Source organism: Oncorhynchus clarkii, chromosome 3, assembly GCF_045791955.1.
Source record: "Oncorhynchus clarkii lewisi isolate Uvic-CL-2024 chromosome 3, UVic_Ocla_1.0, whole genome shotgun sequence".
Lineage (NCBI taxonomy): Eukaryota > Metazoa > Chordata > Actinopteri > Salmoniformes > Salmonidae > Oncorhynchus > Oncorhynchus clarkii.
Window position 1 is genome coordinate 65,373,733 of NC_092149.1, and position 23,792 is coordinate 65,397,524.

General features: G+C 42.0%; 1 protein-coding gene across 1 annotated transcript; it reads left to right on the plus strand.

Moving 5' to 3' along the window:
* Positions 1-7,188: 7,188 nt before the first annotated feature.
* Positions 7,189-20,930, plus strand: LOC139401355 (myosin, light chain 1, alkali; skeletal, fast). The gene is made up of 6 exons (XM_071145669.1): positions 7,189-7,724; positions 10,951-10,978; positions 17,457-17,600; positions 19,053-19,226; positions 19,357-19,434; positions 20,398-20,930. The coding sequence occupies exons 1-6, from the start codon at positions 7,593-7,595 to the stop codon at positions 20,424-20,426; spliced, it is 585 nt and encodes a 194-aa protein (XP_071001770.1). The 5' UTR covers positions 7,189-7,592; the 3' UTR covers positions 20,427-20,930.
* Positions 20,931-23,792: the final 2,862 nt, after the last annotated feature.

Consider the following 23,792-nt stretch of genomic DNA (forward strand, 5'->3'; position numbering starts at 1 on the left):
TCTATTACTTTTTATTGTCTTTTGTTATTATTGAATCGAATGGTACTATCTTCAAACATGTCAGGGAACACCTGTCTTATATGGGACACTATACAGAGAGGTATATTATTTGCACGTTGTTATATTAGCAGACCACTGCGTCTACAGTATTATGTGAAGTGTGATTTATTCTACATGGAACTGTTACACGAGACAAATAGACATACTATAGGATATTGGTCAAGATGGCGCAGACAGACATGGCAGCTCTGCTTCTAGCTCCTAAGCAACTTTGCCGTATTTTGTTTTTTGTGTGGTATTTCTTACATTACTTGCAGCCGTAAGTAACTTTTGGATGTCAGAGCGGCGGTAATTACGACCAGGAATACGACTTTCCCGATTTGGATCCTTTGTTCCGACCCCCCAAGGTAATTGAACTTACCTTGGAGTGGACTTCTAATCCGACTCAGGAGGCGTGCACACCGTCCAGATCATGACTCCATTATGCTCATCCCTCAAACAGGAATTACCCGTGTTAAGGTCTATTCAACACTGGTCTGACCAATCGGAATCCATGTTTCAAGATTGCTTTGATCACGTGGATGTAACGGATGTGAAACGCTAGCTTAGTTAGCAGTGGTGCGCGCTAAATAGTGTTTCAATCGGTGACGTCACTTGCTCTGAGACCTTGAAGTAGTGGTTCCCCTTGTTCTGCAAGGGCCGGGGCTTTTGTGGAGCGATGGGTAACGATGCTTCGAGGGTGACTGTTGTTGATGTGTGCAGAGGGTCCCTGGTTCGCGCCCGGGTATGCGCGAGTGGACGGTCTAAAGTTATACTGTTACATTGATGCTGTTGACCCGGATCACTGGTTGCTGCGGAAAAGGAGGAGGTCAAAAGGGGGGTGAGTGTAACGGATGTGAAACGGCTAGCTTAGTTAGCGGTGGTTCGCGCTAAATAGCGTTTCAATCGGTGACGTCACTTGCTCTGAGACCTTGAAGTAGTGGTTCCCCTTGCTCTGCAAGGGCCGTGGCTTTTGTGGAGCGATGGGTAACGATGCTTCGTGGGTGACTGTTGTTGATGTGTGCAGAGGGTCCCTGGTTCGCGCCCGGGTATGGGCGAGGGGACGGTCTAAAGTTATACTGTTACACGGACTGCGACATGTTCAGGGTAGCCTCTGAGAATAACATTGATGTATACACTGAAAGCGGTGACTGAGTTCATCAGGAAGTGTATAGCGGATGTTGTTCTCACTGTGACTATTAAAACCTACACAAGTCAGAAACCGTGGATAGATGGCAGCATTTGCGCAAAACTGAAAAACGCAAACCACCATATTTAACCATGGCAAGGTGACTGGGAATATGGTTGAATACAAACAATGTAGTTATTCCCTCCGTAAGGCAATCAAACAGGCAAAACGTCAGTACAGAGACAAAGTGGAGTCGCAATTCAACTGCTCAGACACGAGTCATACGTGGCAGTGTCTACAGACAATCACGGATTACAAAAGGGAAACCAGCCACGTTGCGCATACCGCCGTCTTGCTTCCAGACAAGCTAAACACCTTCTTCGCCTGCTTTGAGGATAACACAGTGCCACTGACTGTGAATGCAGTTCATTGACTATAGCTCAGCCTTGAACACCATAGTACCCTCCAAGCTCATCATCAAGCTAGGGGGCCCTGGGTCTAAACCATGCCCTGTGCAACTGGGTCCTTCCTGATGGGCCTCCCCCACGTGGTGAAGGTAGAAAACAACACATCATGTTCTTCGGCATACACATTAATTGCGATCTGAAATGGTCCACCCACACAGACAGTGTGGTGAAGAAGGTGCAACAGCGTCTCTTCAACCTCAGGGGGCTGAGAAATCTGGCTTGGCCACTAAGACATTCGCAAACTTTTACAGATGCACAATTGAGAGCATCCTGTCAGGCTGTATCACCGCCTGGTATGGAAAATGCACTACCCGCAATCGCAGGGCTCTCCAGAGGGTGGTGCAGACTGCCCAACGTATCACCAGGGGTACACTGCCTTCCCTCCAGGACACCTACAGCACCCGATGTCACAGGAAGGCCAAAAATATAATCAAGGACAACAACCACCCGAGCCACTGCCTGTTCACCCCGCTACCATCCAGAAGGCGAGGTCAGTACAGGTGCATCAAAGCTGGGACCGAGAGACTGAAAAACAGCTTCTATCTCAAGACTATCAGACTGTTAAATAGCCATCACTAGCTGGCTACCACCCAGTTACTCAACTCTGCACCTTAGAGGCTGATGCCTTATATACATAGAGATGGAATCACTGGTCACTTTAATAATGGAACACTAGTCACTTTAATGTTTTCATACTGCTTTACTCATTTAATATGTATATACTGTATTCTATTCCACTGTCCTAATATGTATATATTTCTTAACTCCATTCTTTTACATTAGATTTGTGTGTATTGTTGTGAATTGCTAGATAGGAGCTAGTAACACAAGCATTTCGCTACACCCGCAACAACATCTGCTAAATATGTGTAAGTGACCAATAACATTTTATTTTATTTGAAAGTTAATGAAACACTTAGTTTAGAATATCTACATGAATTCAGCAATTGCTCTCTTCTCATAAAACTCTGTAGGACACTGTCCGATGCAAAGCTTCTTTGAATTGGTCAGTAGCCCTTTATTTCCATTTGATTGATTTATTTCACCTTTATTTAACCAGGTAGGCTAGTTGAGAACAAGTTCTCATTTGCAACTGCGACCTGGCCAAGATAAGTTAAGTGTAGGCATACTGTCTTTATAAGCACATACTTTTCTAGCAAGGTGTTGTAGAAGGAGTGTCTTATGAAACACATTCCAGACATTGACTCTTGCTATCTGATTTGACAGAGAAATATCAGATAGATAGGATAGCCAGCTGCAGCTATCACCAAGCTATGCTAGCTAGCTGCTATCAGCTTGGGTAGCAACAAAAAATGAGTTGTGTGTAGAGTACAACTTCAACTGCTATCAGCTTTGCTAAACACAAGGTCAGCGCATGCTTTAGGATGAATTAGCAGACCATCGTGAGATGGCGACTCAAGAGGGGAGGTCCTCAACTTCAAAACTTTGTTCTCTCCATAGCAAAGCTAGTTCAGTTTACCTCACTGTACTCACTACTGGCCTTGTTTGTTGTAATTGAATGGCAAAGACACACCCAATAAATGTCCACATCAAACCACACAGTCATGGGCACTAGCAATTCTTAATGAGCTTTGATAAAAAAACAAGGCTAAATCAAGAAGTGCTGTAGCCCTTTAAAAGCGCCAAATTAGTAATGATTTCAAAGAGACACTGTCTTGTCAATCAGTAACACTTTTTATTTGGTAAACCTTTTGTAGCACAATAGAATAGTTTAAATGATCCGAAATAAGCATATACAGTACCAGTCAGTTTGGACACAAGGTTTTTTTCGTCTTTGTTTTACTATTTTCTACATTGTAGAAAAATAGTGAAGACATCAAAACTATGAAATAACACATATGGAATCATGTAGTAACCAAAAATTTGTTAAACAAATCAAAATATATTTTATATTTGAGATTCTTCAAAGTAGCCACCCTTTGCCTTGATGACAGCTTTGCACACTCTTGGCATTCGCTCAACCAGCTTCATAAAGTAGTCACCTGGAATACATTTAAATTAACGGGTGGGCCATGTTAAACGTTCATTTGTGGAATTTCTTTCCTTCTTAATGCGTTTGAGCCAATTAGTTGTGTTGTGACAAGGTAGGGGTGGTATACAGAAAATAGCCCTATTTGGTAAACGACCAAGTCCATATTATGGCAAGAACAGCTCAAATAAGCAAAGAGAAACGACAGTCCATCATTAATTTAAGACATGAAAGTCAGTCAATCCGGAAGATTTCAAGAACTTTGAAAGTTTCTTCAAATGCATTCGCAAAAACCATCAAGCGCTATGATGAAACTGGCTCTTATGAGGACCGCCACAGGAAAGGACCACCCAGAGTTACCTCTGACGCAGAGAATAAATTCATTAGAGTTACCAGCCTCAGAAAATGCAGCCCAAATAAATGCTTCACAGAGTTCAAGTAACAGACATCACAATATCAATGTTCAGAGGAGACTGCGTGAATCAGGCCTTTATGGTCGAATTGCTGCAAAGAAACCACAACTAAAGGACACCAATAAGAACAAGAGACTTGCTTGTCCAAGAAACATGAGCAATGGACATTAGACCAGTGGAAATCTGTCCTTTGGTCGGATGAGTCCAACCGCTATGTCTTTGTGAGAGTTTCCACAGTGAAGCATGGAGGAGGAGGTGTGACGGTGTGGGGGTGCTTTGCTGGTGATACTGTCAGTGATTTATTTAGACTTTAAGGCACACTTACCCAACATGGCTGCCACAGCATTCTGAAGCAATACGCCTTCCCATCTGATTTGCGTTTAGTGGGACTATCATTTGATTTTCAACAGGACAATGACCCAACACACCCACAGGCCATGTAAGGGCTATTTGACCAAGAAGGAGAGTGATGGAATGCTGCATCAGATGACCTGGCCGCACAATCACCCGACTTCAACCGAATTGAGATGGTTTGGGATGAGTTGGACTGCAGAGTGAAGGAAAAGCAGCCAACAATCCTTCAAGACTGTTGGGAAAGCATTTGAGGTGAAGCTGGTTGAGAGAATGCCAAGAGTGTGCAAAGCTGTCATCAAGGCAAAGGGTGGCTACTTTGAAGAATCTCAAATCTAAAATATATTCTGATTTGCTTTTAACACTGTTTTGGTTATTTTCATAGTTTTGATGTCTCACTATTGTTCTACAATGTAGAAAATAGTAAAAATAAAGAAAAGCCCTTGAATGAGGAGGAGCAGTGTTGCATATGAATATGTATCTTAAAGAATATACTATGTTTACTACTTATAGGATGTTTATTGATGGTTGACACTTGATTCTTCGAAGGTATTAAAAGAATCAAGTAACTACAAAGTAACAGTAAATAACTTCCTAACAGATGGTATGCGAATGCTGTATTATTTTCAGGGCTTTAAAAAATATCAAGACAATTCTGGCTGAGCAACAATCATACAAAACCACCCTCAGTGCATTGAATAAAAGTAAAGACATTTTTAACATAACACTTTAATAGTCTGGGAGGCTCTAGTTTACAAGCCCCCATTTTAGGAATGCACTGATTTGTAATTTCTCCCCTGCCCATAATAACATAGCAGGTGTTCGTCACTTCAGTTTGGTGATGGCTTGCGACTGTTTATTTTTAAACCCATTCCACTTTAGTGGACAATTCCGGTGGAATACCGGGCAGAAGCAATCTTGGGCCACCAGGTGTTAGGTGCGCTACTCCCCCCCCTGACCCTAGGGACAGGTGCAGGCCAGGGAGAGAGGGGGTAAGGTTTGGGGGAGTGGTGGAGGTGGGGATCCTGTTGGAGTAAGGTGCTGTAGGATGCCAAGGGGGAGGACTGATGACAGCTGAGGGAGTGAGCCTTTCTCTGGCTCTGCCTCCATGCAGCCATGGGGTCAGGGAAAGCGGGTGAGCAGGGGGCGGAGGGTGAAGGGTGGAGGTATTTCTTCAGTATCGTATTTACGAGGCCCTTGTAATGGGTGGGGTGGGGTTAATGCCCCAGCCGGCCTCTTCGGACTGATATAGACAAGAGGAAGGAGCTAGAATTCGCTCTGTTGGTCCTGCCTAGTTACTGGCATCGGCAGCTGAGGCTCCTACCCCTAATACCTCACACATCTCCCAGACATGGAGGACACCCAAAGCTCAGTGGTCATTCTGACCCACACCCTTGCCTTGCGACCCCATATGGGATCATTCAAAGGGAGCTGGCCAATCCTCCCCTGCCTCCCCTGGTCTAGTCATGGGTGACTATGGCCCTGGTCCAAAAGTAGTGCACTATAAAGGGGTGTCATTTGGGTCATAGCCCTAGTCTTGGTTCTGGGTTCCCAGATTACTAGCCTACCCCTGTCCACCCTCTTTACTTTCATCCCCAGTAGACAGATCATTGAGGTGGATCATTACCCCATTCACAGGCTATCAAAATGTACTGATGAAACTCTCTTCCATTGCAGCAAGTGTCTAAAACATGTATTACTCTATCTGGACACCATTTCATTTTTGTAATTTTTTTTATCTACTATGTGTGTTAGTGTGTTTTTTATCTACTATGTGTGTTAGTGTGTTTTTTATCTTCAAAGATAAACTAATAGTCTACAATAAAGATAAAGGACACAGTTTGTGAAGTCCATACAAACATAATATCATAAAAAATCTAGTTGAAATAGACATTTGCGCATACTGGTAGCCTAGACCTACTTGTGTGACCCATTTCCCCCATCATCCCCTCAGGTCAACTGCAGGAAGTGCCATGCCCCTGTCATTAGGTCAGCTACAAATAGAAACTGTTCCCTTTTTAAAACTGAGGTCTTCTGATTGATTTCTACCAAGTAGAGTGATTGCCTTCACATAATCATTTTGACAACCCATGAAGCATGACTGAGTGAGGAGCTGATTTCACTGTCATTAATCATAGAGAGATATAAGATGTGTCACCGAATGTGGGATTGTATGTCTCTGACTGTGTGTGCGTGTTTGTGTGCGTGCGTGAGAGAGAGAGAGAGAGAGGGGGGGGGGGGGGGGGGGGAGTAGGCATTTACATTCCGGTTTTACATTTCGTCTCAAGACATGAAAATAGCCTAGGCTATACTAGAAGTGATAACATAACAGGGGCAGTGACATCAGATATAGACCACATTAGAAGTAGTCATATCCCAGATTTGTTATTCTCTACTTGGGCCTATTTGACTCTATTCTCTATCTTTTGTAGTTTTAAAAATGAAGGTTTGGTGAAGCCCATGAAAGAAATCCACCCTTGGCTGGTCAAAAAGTTATATTCTATTCCCACTTATTGTAATGCTTTCTATTCTATTCTATTTATATTATGTTCATCAAGTAGCCTTGACTATAGGGAAAATGCACTAATGAGAAAAAGGTCAGAGATAAACAAATGTGCATCTCACTGCATGCATATAACCCACATCTGACTGGAAGAATAGAACGCTTACATTTTATTAACTTTGAAAACTGAACCATCTTATTGTCACTGATAGCCCTCATAGATACATTTCCTCATAACGAGAGACACGGGAAAGATAATGAGCGATGTTGTGTGTCATCACACACAAGACTGATGCATTCCTTGGCTCAGCCGATACACAGTGGCTGTAAAAATTAGGCTATCGTTACCGGGCGGCTGCCCTTTAGGCTACCGGGTAACCCCGGAGGACCTCACTCACCGCTTCCCATGTTTTTATTTTTTTCCACAGCTAGCATCGTTTTAAATAAACATCTTCTGACGCTCATCCTCGGCCGCGACTTACATGGGGTGTCCCTATTCCATGTATAGAACAGCCCCCCACGCCTCTCCTGGTGCTGTCCAATCCCGTCCCTTGGGCTGCTTTGACGAGGGTACTTTGTAAAATATACTCATATATATATACGCCCAGATGCTCCCTTCATGCTCCGAGTCTTCTCCAAGCTTACGCGGGAACTGTCTGAATTATCGGTGAAGTAGCTAACTAACTTACTCTCTGCTAAAATGGCACCCAAGAAGGACGCTAAGGCGGCACCCGCCAAGAAAGCCGAGCCTGCAAAGGCAGCCGCACCTGCTCCCGCACCCGAGCCTGATGTGGTAGCTGCTCCCCCTGCACTTGACTTGTCCAAAGTCAAGGTAACTATGTTCTTTCTGCCTTTACCCTGCCTCCCCTAGCCTATGCCCTGCATCCTCCCGCTATCCTATAGGGTACTTTGTCTGTCTGCAAAATACATTTTTTGATTATGCTATTCTTTCATGAGTCCCAGTATAATTTAAATATTTACATTTACTAGGCTTTATTTGTTACTATGCTTCTTTATAGTCTCTCCGTTGCATATGTGTGATATAGTCGGTGTTTGGCCTGGTCGTTCGTTGGGAGTGTGTTTTTCTGAAGCTACAGTATGGTATGGTTGACAGTGAAGGGCCATTATCACTACATGCTTGATGCTACAATCATATGGGCCTAGACTACATATTATATGGGAATGTAAATCCCTACTAAATTGAAATATACAAATTGATAACCAATATATTTGTGTGCTGTTAGGATATTGTAGGCAAATATTACTTATTAGGCTACCTATTTCAACCTATGGAGTTACCACAGTTTCGAAATAGTTTAATTAACTTGAACAAAGTAGGCATACTGTTGTATTTTGACAAATAATTATGTTGGGATTATTTTGTCATGTTTTCCATGTTTTTCTATGGCAAATGTTATGAGTGCTCTCTGAGACGGACCTAATTCTGAAGCAGGATTAAAAATGAATCCTACAGACGAAGAACCATATATGTGACAATTTTTCCATTTTAAGATAATCAGTTATTTTTATATTATTAATTGTGTGTACCACATTAGGTGTTTTATGGTTGACAAATAATTCACCATACCCATATCTTCCAACAACAATTTATATTTATTTGTTATTTCAAAAAATATTTTTTTTATTGCCGTTTTAATTTTTAGAATGTGGAAGAACAGTATATCTCCAGTGATGATTTCAGTTTGTGGAAGAACAGTGTGACATTTTGCATGACTCTTGTAAGATGTCCTGTTTTAACACCTGATATGATGTTTTAAGTACTTTCAAGTACAGACGCCCTTCATGTAAATAACTTAAATGCAATATGCAGTTCATTCATTTGTATGGAGGTTCATTTAAAGGTGGTCTATCAACTTTAGCAATGATGACTTTTCTTAAAAGTTGAGTCATGAAATCTTAGTCTCATTTAAAATGAAGCCCTCAATGTGAACATACCATAGAACTACAAAACACTCCCAATCTATACAGAGAATGAGTTTGTATTGCACCATTGTGTAACACAGCACTTTTAGAGTTAACGTTAATGTACGTATCATTACTGTCAAAGTTAAACTATGCAAGTGTTCAATATAGCTATTGTAATAATAGGCGTTTTGTCTTATTTCTAACCTGTTCTAAGCCGGAGAGAATCAACGCTTGTTGTTTCTCGTATGGGGCAGTGTAGAAACTGTTGAACAGATGCCGCTTGCGCTCATCAGTCACTTTCCACACTCCTTTCTGCACGTCGTGGAACACGCTCTTCCCTGCAGGATACAGTGTAACTAGCTACTGTAGCCATGTCGAATCATCCGGTGGACGGAGAAAAAGTAGCTAGCTATGTTTCTTCTATAATCTAGCAATAACATTTGTAACGATAATGAATGAGTTAGTAGCCAACGAACTTTAGCTAATATGTTTTCTCTATAGTTACAAATTAGACAACCCACAACATACATGTTAGTTACTGTACTCTATAGCTAGCTAGCTTGATTGTTTGATATACGGTTCTTCCACATACCTTTTTTGGACAGCTTTTCCCAGTTTTTTTCTTGACCCTTACGATTTGTATAGGGTTTTCCCGCATCCCGTAAGATCTTCCTTTGCCTGTCTTTCCATTCTTTTAGTTTTGTTTTACGTTTCTTTCCCACATTTCTGCGATTTTCATCAGCAACAGAAAGGTTGTGCGCTTGTCCGTCCATTCTGAGTGGTGCACATAAACGGTTATTCCACGAGAGCCTATCTTTAAATTTAAAATTATTGTTAATTAGCGCGTGGAAAGCTTGTGAAACCGGTTCACTATAGAAAAAGGGTGTCCAATAATGATTGTTCATGTATATCTCATTTTTTTTGTAAATGTCACATATATGGTTCTTCGTCTGTAGGATTCAAATGTTGAGACAGAACCTCGGACAGCTCCGGAGACGCGGTGCTCTCGCTCATCTAAGCCACGCCCTAGCCCCTCGGCTCCCCTGATAGGCTGTACGAGTTTGTAACAAGGTGAAATGGCAATGGAACTTGTCACCAAATGTGGACATGTTCAAGTATCTAAAGATGGACCTCAAAGACCGAGTACCATCATAAGAGTATAGCTGTGGAGCTAATTTTGTTTCGAGGATTGGTAGGGGTAATATTTCTTAGCTGATGGGAGCATGGCCCCAGTGCTTTCCACTGGGCCACGCTTGTTGAATGAACGTTGTTTCACATAATTTCAACGAAATTACTTTGAACCCATGTGGAATCGATGTATGTCTTTGCAGAGTGGGATATGTGGTGTTTTTGTTGGATTAGTCCAATTTATAATCCAATTGACTGTGTTATTTTCAAGCAAAATCCAATTGTCAAAATAACCTACAATACAATCAGTATTGTTTAAGCAGCAATACAAGATTAAGATATGCATATTAGGCTATATATCCCTTTTGCAGTTAGTCATTTGCAAAATTATTGTCAAATGTTTTTCTACATTGTAAGGAGTCAAAGGAAAATCTGCTGGTACATAATCACTTGAAAATGTTATGTGTTTGATCTCAAGGTAGTGAGCCTAGTGTGTATAGCCTAGGCCTACTCCAACAGCCCAATAGCAGATGGCCTCACATTTTAGACAGTATGAGACCTAAAGTAAAACTGGGAGACTATTGCAGACGGGTACCCCAAAACCCCATCCCCTTCTTATGGCACTCTGTTTCATTGGTGTGTGAGATGGACTGTAAAATAGTAAGGAGATGACCCAAGCCCCCTGTAAGTCAGGAACTGGAGTTAAGTAAAGTGGAGTTAGCGAACTACACTGGTATTCTTGCGATACCAAGACTCTCGTTCCAGAATCAGGTTTAGGAGAGAAACTGTTCTGGGGAGATATAGAAAGGCTGTAGTCAAGGCTACTCATCAATTTCCCTAGACAGTATAATAGGAGGGTTTAAGTCCATAGAAAGTCTCAGATCTGATATAGCAGACAGTGGAATTGTGCCGAGATGGTATTACTACACTGGCTGTAAATGTTCCAAAGTGGGCCCCCACTTTCTTTCAATGTTCTGATTGTTTTTCTCTGCTTTCCTCTACAGGTGGAGTTCACTCCTGACCAGCATGAGGGTATGTTCACTAAACCATATTACTAAGGGGCAGTTTAAAAGGCATGTTAAATGATCTATTGAAAGTGTTTCTTAGGCCAATACTATAAGCTAAATATGTGTCTTGAAAATCGGCCATATTACTATTACTGTAAAAAAGAAATAAAAATCTGATATCGCTGTCACTGCTGTAAAACGTTATCACTATCACTGCTGTAAAACGTTATCACTATCACTGCTGTAAAACATTATCACTGTCACTGCTGTAAAACATTATCACTGTCACTGCTGTAAAACGTTATCACTATCACTGCTGTAAAACGTTATCACTATCACTGCTGTAAAACGTTATTACTATCACTGCTGTAAAACATTATCACTGTCACTGCTGTAAAACGTTATCACTATCACTGCTGTAAAACATTATCGCTGTCACTGCTGTAAAACGTTATCACTATCACTGCTGTAAAACGTTATCACTATCACTGCTGTAAAACGTTATCACTATCACTGCTGTAAAACGTTATCACTATCACTGCTGTAAAACATTATCACTGTCACTGCTGTAAAACGTTATCACTATCACTGCTGTAAAAGAGATCACTAACACTGCACCTTCGCAGACCTGGGTTAAAATACTATTTGAAATCATTTCAAATACTTTTTTTGAGCGTGCCTGGCTGAATGGACCAATAGAATAATCCCAGAACCGCAAACCTCGCTCACCTGGCACTCCAGGCAGGCTAGAGCAAAGATTTCAAATAGTATTTGAACCCAGGGCTGTACCTCTGACGGCTAATAAAACCCACTTTAATAAATCCACTTTAGGTCTTTTTACATAGTATTTATCCAACATGGATTAGCTGCCACTGATTTCTATCTCAATGTTACTTTTCCTACACCTGGACTAAGTAGTGTTTAAAAATATAACAAATACCAAACAAAATGCAATAGTAATATTTTGACTAGGCTTACTTTTGATCTGAATAACCCAAAGAACTTGTAACATTAAACAACCTCGGGAGGGTATTTACAACTTAATAGCAGCCAATCTCAATACATTTTCCAAAATTTCAATGGTCAATCCTCTAAGGTTCTCAGGACACAGTTCACCCCTCTATATGAATGTAAAAACATTATGGCTAAATTAACACTGGGCAAAAAAGCCTGATATATTATATAAACAAACAACAAAACTATTCAATTAAATTCATGGTATCTGATATCTGTTTGGACCACAGATTACGGCACCACAGATTAGGGCACCACTTGACCCCGTTATAAACTGTCACAATGAGTTATATATAACCTGTTATAACATAAGGCTAGTTGCAGTCAACTGACCAAATCTCCCCCTAGTGGCCTCATGGGTGGAATGTTATAAATATTTGTAATAATTTCATAATCAATTAACATTATTTTTTTAAACGCTGAATATCCGGTGTTTCTATGTTAATTGGTTTTGTGATATTAAAGTATTCTGTGATGTACAGTACCAGTCAAAAGTTTGGACACACCAACTCATTCCAGAGTGTGCAAAGCTGGCATCAAGGCAAAGGGTGGCTACTTTGAACAATCTCAAATATTAAATATATTTTGATTTGTCACTTTTTTGCTTACTACATGATTCCATATGTGTTATTGCATAGTTTTGATGTCTTCACTATTATTCTACAATGTAGAAAATAGTCAAAATAAAGAAAAACCCTTGAATGAGTAGGTGTGTCCAAACTCTTGACTGGTACTGTATATAAAGTGTCATATTGGGATGCAAACTCAAAATTGAATACATTTCAACTCTATATCTGACATGGTACAGGCATGCTCTTTTTTAAAGCCAATAACCATGTGTTAAGCCCACCTTGATTTAGCTCACAGCAGTAAAATGTTTTAAAGTTGTCAAGCAATATGGAACAGAATTTTTTTTAATCCATAGGCCTAATAACACATGTAGGATTTCCAATTTTTTTATTCCATTCTCATTGACATTCTAAATGTCAAAGACTTAAATGCATCCTGTCTCATATTGTCACCCTTTGATAAAGCTGAGCTCATTACCAAAGAATGCCCTGGAGCACATATGTCAGAGTCAAGGCCCGCGGGCCACATCCGGCCCGCAAGAAGGTTTTTTACGGCCCCTGGGATGATCTTGATTTATTATTAGAACCGGCCCGCAGCAAGCCGGCAGCCCGCAGATCTTTTACACGCACCAATACTACATTTCCCACAATGCAAAGGTGACGCACCGAGCAGTAGGCTGCTTCATTTCAATATTTATTGGCACAGCAGTCGTCAGCATCACAGTAAAATTAACTTTCAGATACCCATCAAAAATGGCAAAACGGAAGGTGGATACTGAGAACCGGGGGTTTCAAACAAGGTGGGAGTCGGAGTATATGTTCACGAAGGTAGCTGGAAAACCTGTGTGTCTTCTGTGTGGAGAAAGTGTGGCGGTACTGAAAGAGTATAATCTGAGACGACATTATGAAACGAAACACGCGGACACACACGCGGACGCAACTGTCAAGGCCAGTTTTATTTTGGCAGAAGAGATCGCTAAATCAGCCCGGCCATTTACGGAGGGGGATTTCATCAAAAACTGCATGATTAAAGTTTGTGACGAAGTTTGCCCAGAAAAAAGGCAACTCTTTTTAAATGTGAGTCTGAGCAGAAACACCATTGCCGAGAGAGTAGACCAGTTGTCCATCAATCTAAAAGAGCAGCTTGTGAAAAAGGGAAAAGATTTTATTGCATATTCCTTGGCTGTGGATGAGAGCACCGACATTTCTGACATTGCCCAGTTGTCAATTTTCATCCGCGGAGTGGACTCCAACCTAAGCGTGACAGAGGAGTTTTTGGCTTTACGTCCTATGCATGGCACAACTACGGGGCATGATTTGTATGAAGAGGTGTCAAGATGTGTAAATGAGATGGAGCTGCCTTGGGAAAAACTCGTGGGTTTGACAACCGACGGAGCACCTGCGATGTGTGGACACAGGAGCGGACTGGTGGCGAAGATACGGGAAAAGATGCAAGAGGAAAACGCGACAGGTGAGCTGACAGCTTATCATTGTATCATACACCAGGAAGCGTTGTGCGGTAAAGCCTTGAAAATGGAGCATGTAATGAGCATCATCACGCGCACAGTTAACTTTATCAGAGCCAAAGGTTTGAATCACCGCCAGTTCAAGGCATTTCTGACGGAGTTAGAAACGGAGCATGGTGATTTGCCTTATCACACAGAGGTGCGATGGCTAAGCCAGGGAAAGGTGCTTCAAAGATGTTTCGAGCTTCGTGAGGAGATTTGTCTGTTCTTGGACAGCAAAGGGAAAGACACAACACAACTCCGAGACGAAATGTTTCTGTGTGAAATGGCTTTTCTGTGTGACATTACGAGTCATCTGAATGCAATAAACTTGCAGCTGCAGGGTCGGGATCGTGTCATCTCTGATATGTACAGTACAGTGAAGGCATTTAAAACCAAACTGACTCTGTGGGAGACGCAGATGCGGAAAGAAAATTTGAGCCACTTTCCCAGCTGCCAGACCATGAAAGAGAAGCTCTCTACCAGTGCGTTCCCGAGCACACAGTTGGCTGATAAAATAGGTATGCTTGCCGCTGACTTTCGACGCCGATTTGCTGACTTTGAAGCACAAAAAAGCAGGTTGGAACTGCTCGGTAACCCATTTGCTGTTGACGTGGAAAGCTCACCACCAAACCTCCAAATGGAGTTGATTGACCTCCAATGCAATGATGCACTGAGGGCAAAATATGCGGCAGTGGGTGCTGCGGAGTTCGCCCGTTTCCTCCCCGGCACAATGCCCCAGCTGCGCATCCAGGCTGCTCAAACGTTGTCTATGTTTGGCAGCACATACCTGTGTGAACAACTGTTTTCTTTGATGAACCTGAACAAAACATCACACAGAAGTCGACTTACTGCTGAACACCTCCACTCAATTCTGAGGATTTCTTCAGCTCAGAGCCTTACCCCGAACATTGATGAACTTGTGGAAAAGATGGGACACCACCAAGTATCACCCTCAACCTCAAACAAGTGAACATTACTGTGCAATCACATATTTAGAGTTTTTACTCAGTTCAAGTTTAAAAGTTAAAATTTAATATTTGTTTTCACTGCATGTTACTTCTCCTTAAACAAAGTGTTGTTTTTGATTAATAGATTTTTGCACTTTATTTTTTTGTATTTCAATCCAATTATATTTTAAAAATATTTCAGTTGAGTGGATGATAGAAAATTGCTATTATTGTTTTTTCTTTGAAGTAAATTTAGCCCACTTTTGCTAAAATAGAAAATATAGTCTACTGATGGTGCCTTGAATACCGGTTTCTTTCATTTAATGTTCATGTTATGGGGATATTTATATAAAGGAAATTTGTCTTTTGTGTCTGTTGAAAATTAAAGATTACTGACAGAGCCATAAGAAAATATTGCTTTATTTATCTGATCATATTGTAATATATTTGTTAGGTTTTCAGTAGGTTCAATTAGGTTCACTAGACTATATGCGTCATTTAAAAATTTTTCAATGAACATTCGAACAGTCCGGCCCTCGTCTTGTAGCTGATTTTTTTATTTGGCCCTCCGTCCATTTGACTTTGACACCCCTGCCCTGGAGGATGCCAACTGAGATCCTTTTTAACTCCTAAATTCGGAAATCCATAGTTGCTTCGCCCTCATGTTGGTGCTAGCAAGCTAGCAAGCCTCTAGGTAGTGCTAGATTTCAACAGCCAATCCAGTAGGGGCTGGAAACTATAGTGAGCTTCGATTGGTCAATAGTAACACGATGTTGTGGAATATTTGCATAAAGTTAAACGTTGGTCACCGCACCCTGTTCACGTCCATCGTCAGCAGGCGATAGCGCAGTCATCGCCCTGGCTGGTTGTTGGTTACGCTACTGTCAGCATTCTCTTGGTTTACTCAGTCCATTCACATCATTGCCTTATAAAGGAGCGGGGCTCATATTCTCTCTTCAGTATCGATTCCAAGTTGGTCCCGTCCTGTGCTGCCCGCAAGAAATAGAGAGAAAGAGACAGCTGGGGCTCGCGCGGAGCAGGAAATCACAATATAACTATTAATCTTTCAACGGATCAGTTTCAGTCGAGTTCCATCACAAGCCCATATAAATGTAAATTTCCATCATAAGCCCATATAAATGTTTAGGCTAGGTAGGTAACTCTTGTTATCTTCTCCCCGTGCTGATGTTGTCTCTCCCCATTGCACGTGCGCAATTGTTAGTGAGCAGTGGTGTAAAATACTTAAGTAATAATACTTTAAAGTACTACTTAAGTCGTTTTTGGGGGGTATCTGTACTTTACTTTTACTATTTATATTTTTGGCAACTTTTACATTATACTTCACTACATCCCTAAAGAAAATAATGTACTTTTTACTCCATACATATTCCCTGACAACCAAAAGTACATTTTGACAGGAAAACGGTCCAATTCACACACTTATCAAAAGAACATCCCTTGTCATCCCTACTGCCTCTGACCTGGCAGACTCACTAAACACAAATGCTTCCTTTGTAAATTATGTCTGCATGTTGGAGTGTGCCCCTGGCTATCCATCAATAACAAAAACAAGACAATTGTGCAATCTGGTTTGCTTAATAATAAGGAATATGAAATGATTTATACCTTCACTTTTGATACCTAATGACATTTTAGCAATTCCATTTACTTTTGATGCTTAAGTATATTTAAAACTAAATACTTTTAGACTTTTACTGAAGTAGTATTTTACTGGGTGACTTTCACTTTTACTTGAGTCATTTTCTATTAAAGCCTTACTTTTACTCAAGTATGACAATATAATATTTTTTCCACCACTGTTAGTGAGGATGAAGAGTGAAGTGCGCACCCCACCTAGTAGATAAGTGCAACAGCTTGCTGCTGCGCAAGTGCGCATGTGCTGACACAGAAAGCAGCCCTACAAAGATATTTCTCTCCATTTACCTAGATCCATTCTCAAACATTACCTGCTCTGCTTGATTGAAATGATATATTCGGCCAGGTATCCCTTGTAAAAGAGGTATTCTGACCTCAATGGGACTTCCTGGATAATTACAGGTTAAATCAAATATAAACAGGAGGCAATTCTACATCCAGTTACAATAATAAAAAGGATAGGACGAAACTCTCATCATTGATTTGAGATATTTACAATAATCCCTGCAAAAACACCAAAGACCAAATGGTCTGCATGTTTGTTTCATAGATCTCTTGGTTTGTTATAATAGCTTCTGTTGGCCTCTAGCCCAGGTACTCTGAGGATAATAAAACCCTCTCTCTCTCTCTCTCTCTCTCTCTCTCTCTCTCTCTCTCTCTCTCTCTCTCCCCCTCTCTCCTCCCTCTCTCTCCATCTCTCTCCCTCCCTCCCTCTCTCTCTCTCTCTCTCTCTCTCTCTCTCTCTCTCTCTCTCTCTCTCTCTCTCTCTCTCTCTCCCTCTCATCTCACCTCACCTCACCACACCACAGACTACAAGGAGGCTTTCGGTCTCTTTGACAGGGTGGGTGACTCGAAGGTGGCTTACAACCAGGTCGCTGATATCATGCGCGCCCTGGGACAGAACCCCACCAACAAGGAGGTGCGCAAAGTCCTGGGCAACCCCTCCGATGAAGGTAAGACACACACATATACAATACGTAAACGGATACAAGGACACACAAGTGCAGGCATACACACACGCACACACACACAAACGGATACAAGGACACACACGTTTGTCCTTATATAGCACACTAGGGAAGAGAACATGTCCTTCAGTAAGTAACCACAATAGAGATAGACAGAAGACAAAAGACGGTTTTGGTATGGGCTGCGCCATTGAGGACTTCCACCATTTTGAAGTAGTCAACTGAGTAGGACTTCCTATGGGTTAGGAAAGGATCATATAATTCAACCGAGGTTATCAGGAGGGATCAGCCAATGAATTATACTCGTCAGCAAACATTCCACAACTGCAGGTGGCAGTAAATCGCCAACCTTGGCTTTATACCTGTTCAAACAACATACTTCGGAGGTAGTATGCACCGTTTCAGTTTGTTTGCCAACTCATAGAAGTAGTAGAAGGAGAAAGCTGACTACCGTTGCTGCTCGTGCTCTCACAGACGCCTTAATGGGACAGATACAACGATGCGATGTCTATCATAGTCAATGGACTAGGCTTTGGCATTTGTCAGATCCATTTTATAGCACATTGTAACAATTCAGCACCTGTCATGATGGACAGATCCCTCCATTGGTGGTGTTAAGCCTGAATAGCTGACAGATCCCTCCATCGGTGCTGTTAAGCCTGAATAGCTGACAGATCCCTCCATCGGTGCTGTTAAGCCTGAATAGCTGACAGATCCCTCCATCGGTGCTGTTAAGCCTGAATAGCTGACAGATCCCTCCATCGGTGCTGTTAAGCCTGAATAGCTGACAGATCCCTCCATCGGTGCTGTTAAGCCTGAGTAGTTGCAGAAGGTCTTTGAAGTAGGGTTACAATACCTGCCAGTGTGAACCATTTTTTAACATTATTTAACTAGGCAAGTTGGTTAAGAACAAATTCCTATTTTCAATGATGGCCTAGGAACAGTGGGTTAAGTGCCTTGTTCAAGGCCAGAACGACAGATTTTTACCTTGTCAGCTCAGGGATTCGATCTTGCAACCTTTTGGTTACGAGTCCAACGCTCTAATCACTAGGCTACCTGCCGCCCCATCTATGTATGTACTTATATTTTGACGCACGCACGCACTCACGCACACACACACACACACACACACACACACACACACACACACACACACACACACACACACACACACACACACACACACACACACACACACACACACACACACAGAGTTTAGTCTCAATGGTATAACTGCTAGTAGTGTATTGTATGATGTGGACCAGGGTGAAGTTGCCCACACACTGATCTGGAGTCAGTTTGTCATATTCCCCACTAATGTTTAAGGTTAGGACAGGGGGAGAAAAAGCTGATCCAAGGTCTGTACCTAGGCAAAACTTCACCCCGGAGCGTACTGTATACTTATAGTGCATTTCCTCTCACTCTGGCTACCCACAGACATGGCCGCCAAGAGATTGGAGTTCGAGGCCTTCCTTCCCATGCTCCAGCACATTGTCAACGACCCAAACAAGGGAACCTTCGATGACTACGTTGAGGGTCTGCGCGTCTTTGACAAGGAGGGCAACGGCACCGTGATGGGAGCTGAGCTGCGTATTGTTCTTGGAACACTGGGTGAGTGGCTGCCTTGGTTTAGTTGTAACATGAAGTGTGTGTGTATGAGTGCATGCGTTCCTGTCTGCATATATTATATGACACTAGACCAGCTGGTGACCTGACCTCTCTCACCTCTCCCTCCCTCTAGGTGAGAAGATGAGCGAGGCTGAGATTGATGGCCTCATGCAAGGACAGGAGGACGAGAACGGCAGTATTAACTTCGAGGGTAAGCTTTCAAGTCTTCCAAGTATTAGGTCACATCCCAAATGGCACCCTATTACATATAGGGAGACATTTTCGTAGTGCCAAACCAATGTCAAACAATTACCATAAACCTCATTATAATCTGGCAGCGTGATTTGATACTTCTCTTCAACAATATGCATTATAAGTCGGTGACTTCCCACTGGGCACAGACGTCAGTTCAACGTCTAGTTTGGATTTCAGTTTATGTGACAAAACAAGCAAGTATAGTGTAAAGCAGTGATCATCAACTGGATTCAGCCGTGGGATGATTTGTTCTTTCATGGAAGGTCAGGGGGCCTGAACATAATGACAAATCATTTGTAGACTGCAAATTTACTGGAAGAAGCTCAAACAGATATATTATTTGACTAAAACATTATCATTTCAAACTTTCCATACATTTGCATACGATCACATTGATTCTATATTATGTGTGGGAATACTTTGGAAGAGATTTCCTAAACTTGGAGCTGATTTGCTGGTGTTTTTACAGTCTTTAATGTCCAACAAGTAAAAATAAAATATATATATATATATTTTACTTGTTGGATATATATTTATATAGATCTATATATATATCTATATTTATGCGCTTACTCACTCCTCTGTTTCAATCTTTTTTATTTCCCCTGTGACCACCTCCTAACCCTCCCTCCTCACCCCTCTACTCCCCCCCTCCTTTGCCTCCCCTCACTCCTTCCTCCCTCCTCACCCCTCTACTCCCCCCCCCCCTCCTTTGCCTCCCCTCACTCCTTCCTCCCTCCTCACCCCTCTACTCCCCCCCCCTCCTTTGCCTCCCCTCACTCCTTCCTCCCTCCTCACCCCTCTACTCCCCCCCCCTCTCCTTTGCCTCCCCTCACTCCTTCCTCCCTCCTCACCCCTCTACCCCCCCCCCCCCCTCCTTTGCCTCCCCTCACTCCTTCCTCCCTCCTCAACCCTGCAGCCTTTGTCAAGCACATCATGTCTATTTAAGGATCCTCCAGCTGCAGTGGCTAACGAGGAAGCTAACGTGTTATCTGCAGACCCAACGGTATCAGGACATCCACTCCCCCACGGTTCTTCACCACCACCTGATAAAGAGACAGGGGGAAAATGGACTATGAGATGTAATTTTTGTTGTTAGTTTCATTATTTTTCTTTTGGTCTGACTCCGACCTCCGACTCTGCTCTCTATTTTCCTCGATTGGAAGCTGTCCTTTTTTCTCTCCAGCCAACCGTCAGATGCTCTTGTTGTCTTGTCCCCTGGTATGCCTCTCCACCGTGGGTCGGTGAGGGAAAAGAGGTAGGGATGACTCACTGAAACGTTGCAGTAGTTAAGATAAACCTTCCATCACTTACTTACTGCCTGGATTGGGCCAGTAGAGGTGACTGGCTTTGCTCAAGACTGGCCATCAAAACTCACTCTCCCTATCTATCCCCTCAGTCTTAATTTATTTATCTCCTCTGCTATTTCACATAATAAACTTTTCAAAAACCCTCTGGTGTCGCAGCTCTTATTCTTTGCTCTGCGGGAGAGTGCAGACAGTGAGGTTATGTCCCAAATGGTACCCTATTCCATATATAGTACACTACTTTTGACCAGTACCCAATAGGCTGCTCTTTGGGATGCATCTTGAGTGTAGCTACAGGGTAGAGGTTAAAACAGACCAACACTGATGGTGGCCTAGCAGCCGAAACATTTGTTTTCTTGTTGCATCTCAAATAATGATTAAAAGATTTTAAAAATGTGTCACTCTCTTTTTTTAAGTATGGGTCCTGTACTTTAGAGGGGGGTAACCAAGGTTATTATATTATTATTATTATATCAGATCCACTTTTGATTTTGTTTAGTTAAAGTTTTACAAAAACTTTTCTATGTCATTTTTATATTATTTAGTTTCAGTTTTAGGGACAGAAAGAAGCCTAAGGCTAGGAGCCTTTTATGTTTTGTATAGTGTTTGTGTTTTTTGGGATGTAATTTCTTGCCACTGTGGGGCAGTAATGCATAAGGTGATGGGTCAGGTCATAGGTTCGGTTTAAAGATACAGTCGACGAGATAATGTAGATCAGGGGTTCTCAAACCTCTCCCTAGAGACCCCCAGCCGTTCCATGTATTTCAACTATTCCACAGGTAGCATACCTGATTCAAAATGTCACCTAATCATCAAGAGCTTGACTGGGTGAATCAGGTTGGTTTGTTCAGGGTTATAACAAAATTGTGAAACATCTGGGGGTCCCAGAGGAGAGGATTGAGAACCACTGACGTAGATGCACAAGTTAACAGTAGTAGTGGGTCAATTTCCACAACAACCAGAAGCGTTGAAGTGCGAGACTAAACTTCTCCACAGTTTTGGTCCCGTAGCTACCATGTTGTAGCAGCATGAAGCGCACCCGTGCACATGCGCAGATATTACAGTGCCTTGCGAAAGTATTCGGCCCCCTTGAACTTTGCGACCTTTTGCCACATTTCAGGCTTCAAACATAAAGATATAAAACTGTATTTTTTTGTGAAGAATCAACAACAAGTGGGACACAATCATGAAGTGGAACGACATTTTATTGGATATTTCAAACTTTTTTAACAAATCAAAAACTAAAAAATTGGGCGTGCAAAATTATTCAGCCCCTTTACTTTCAGTGCAGCAAACTCTCTCCAGAAGTTCAGTGAGGATCTCTGAATGATCCAATGTTGACCTAAATGACTAATGATGATAAATACAATCCACCTGTGTGTAATCAAGTCTCCGTATAAATGCACCTGCACTGTGATAGTCTCAGAGGTCCGTTAAAAGCGCAGAGAGCATCATGAAGAACAAGGAACACACCAGGCAGGTCCGAGATACTGTTGTGAAGAAGTTTAAAGCCGGATTTGGATACAAAAAGATTTCCCAAGCTTTAAACATCCCAAGGAGCACTGTGCAAGCGATAATATTGAAATGGAAGGAGTATCAGACCACTGCAAATCTACCAAGACCTGGCCGTCCCTCTAAACTTTCAGCTCATACAAGGAGAAGACTGATCAGAGATGCAGCCAAGAGGCCCATGATCACTCTGGATGAACTGCAGAGATCTACAGCTGAGGTGGGAGACTCTGTCCATAGGACAACAATCAGTCGTATATTGCACAAATCTGGCCTTTATGGAAGAGTGGCAAGAAGAAAGCCATTTCTTAAAGATATTCATAAAAAGTGTTGTTTAAAGTTTGCCACAAGCCACCTGGGAGACACACCAAACATGTGGAAGAAGGTGCTCTGGTCAGATGAAACCAAAATGGAACTTTTTGGCAACAATGCAAAACGTTATGTTTGGCGTGAAAGCAACACAGCTGAACACACCATCCCCACTGTCAAACATGATGGTGGCAGCATCATGGTTTGGGCCTGCTTTTCTTCAGCAGGGACAGGGAAGATGGTTAAAATTGATGGGAAGATGGATGGAGCCAAATACAGGACCATTCTGGAAGAAAACCTGATGGAGTCTGCAAAAGACCTGAGACTGGGACGGAGATTTGTCTTCCAACAAGACAATGATCCAAAACATAAAGCAAAATCTACAATGGAATGGTTCAAAAATAAACATATCCAGGTGTTAGAATGGCCAAGTCAAAGTCCAGACCTGAATCCAATCGAGAATCTGTGGAAAGAACTGAAAACTGCTGTTCACAAATGCTCTCCATCCAACCTCACTGAGCTCGAGCTGTTTTGCAAGGAGGAATGGGAAAAAATGTCAGTCTCTCGATGTGCAAAACTGATAGAGACATACCCCAAGCGACTTATAGCTGTAATCGCAGCAAAAGGTGGCGCTACAAAGTATTAACTTAAGGGGGCTGAATAATTTTGCACGCCCAATATTTCAGTTTTTGATTTGTTAAAAAAGTTTGAAATATCCAATAAATGTCGTTCCACTTCATGATTGTGTCCCACTTGTTGTTGATTCTTCACAAAAAAATACAGTTTTATATCTTTATGTTTGAAGCCTGAAATGTGGCAAAAGGTCTCAAAGTTCAAGGGGGCCGAATACTTTCGCAAGGCACTGTATGTGTGAATGTGTGATAGCAGTCTTGCATCTGCTCATTTCAATGGACGCGTTCGAGCGGATCCTTTTTGTCAAGTCAGTGGACCCTTTCGAAGTTTGTTGCATTCTGGAGATAAAAAACAGGTAGACTGAATGAACTTTACAAAAAAGCGTGATCAAAACTCATTAAGTTTTGTCTGCAGTCGACTGGAGGTTCCTGCAGCTGCTCTTCGCCAAAGTCATCCTGCAGCCATCACCTGCATTGTGGGAGACTTTGTCAACCAGTCATTAGGGTCATTTTGTTTGACTGTAATAACATTGGTGGTAACTATAAGTTCAGCAAAG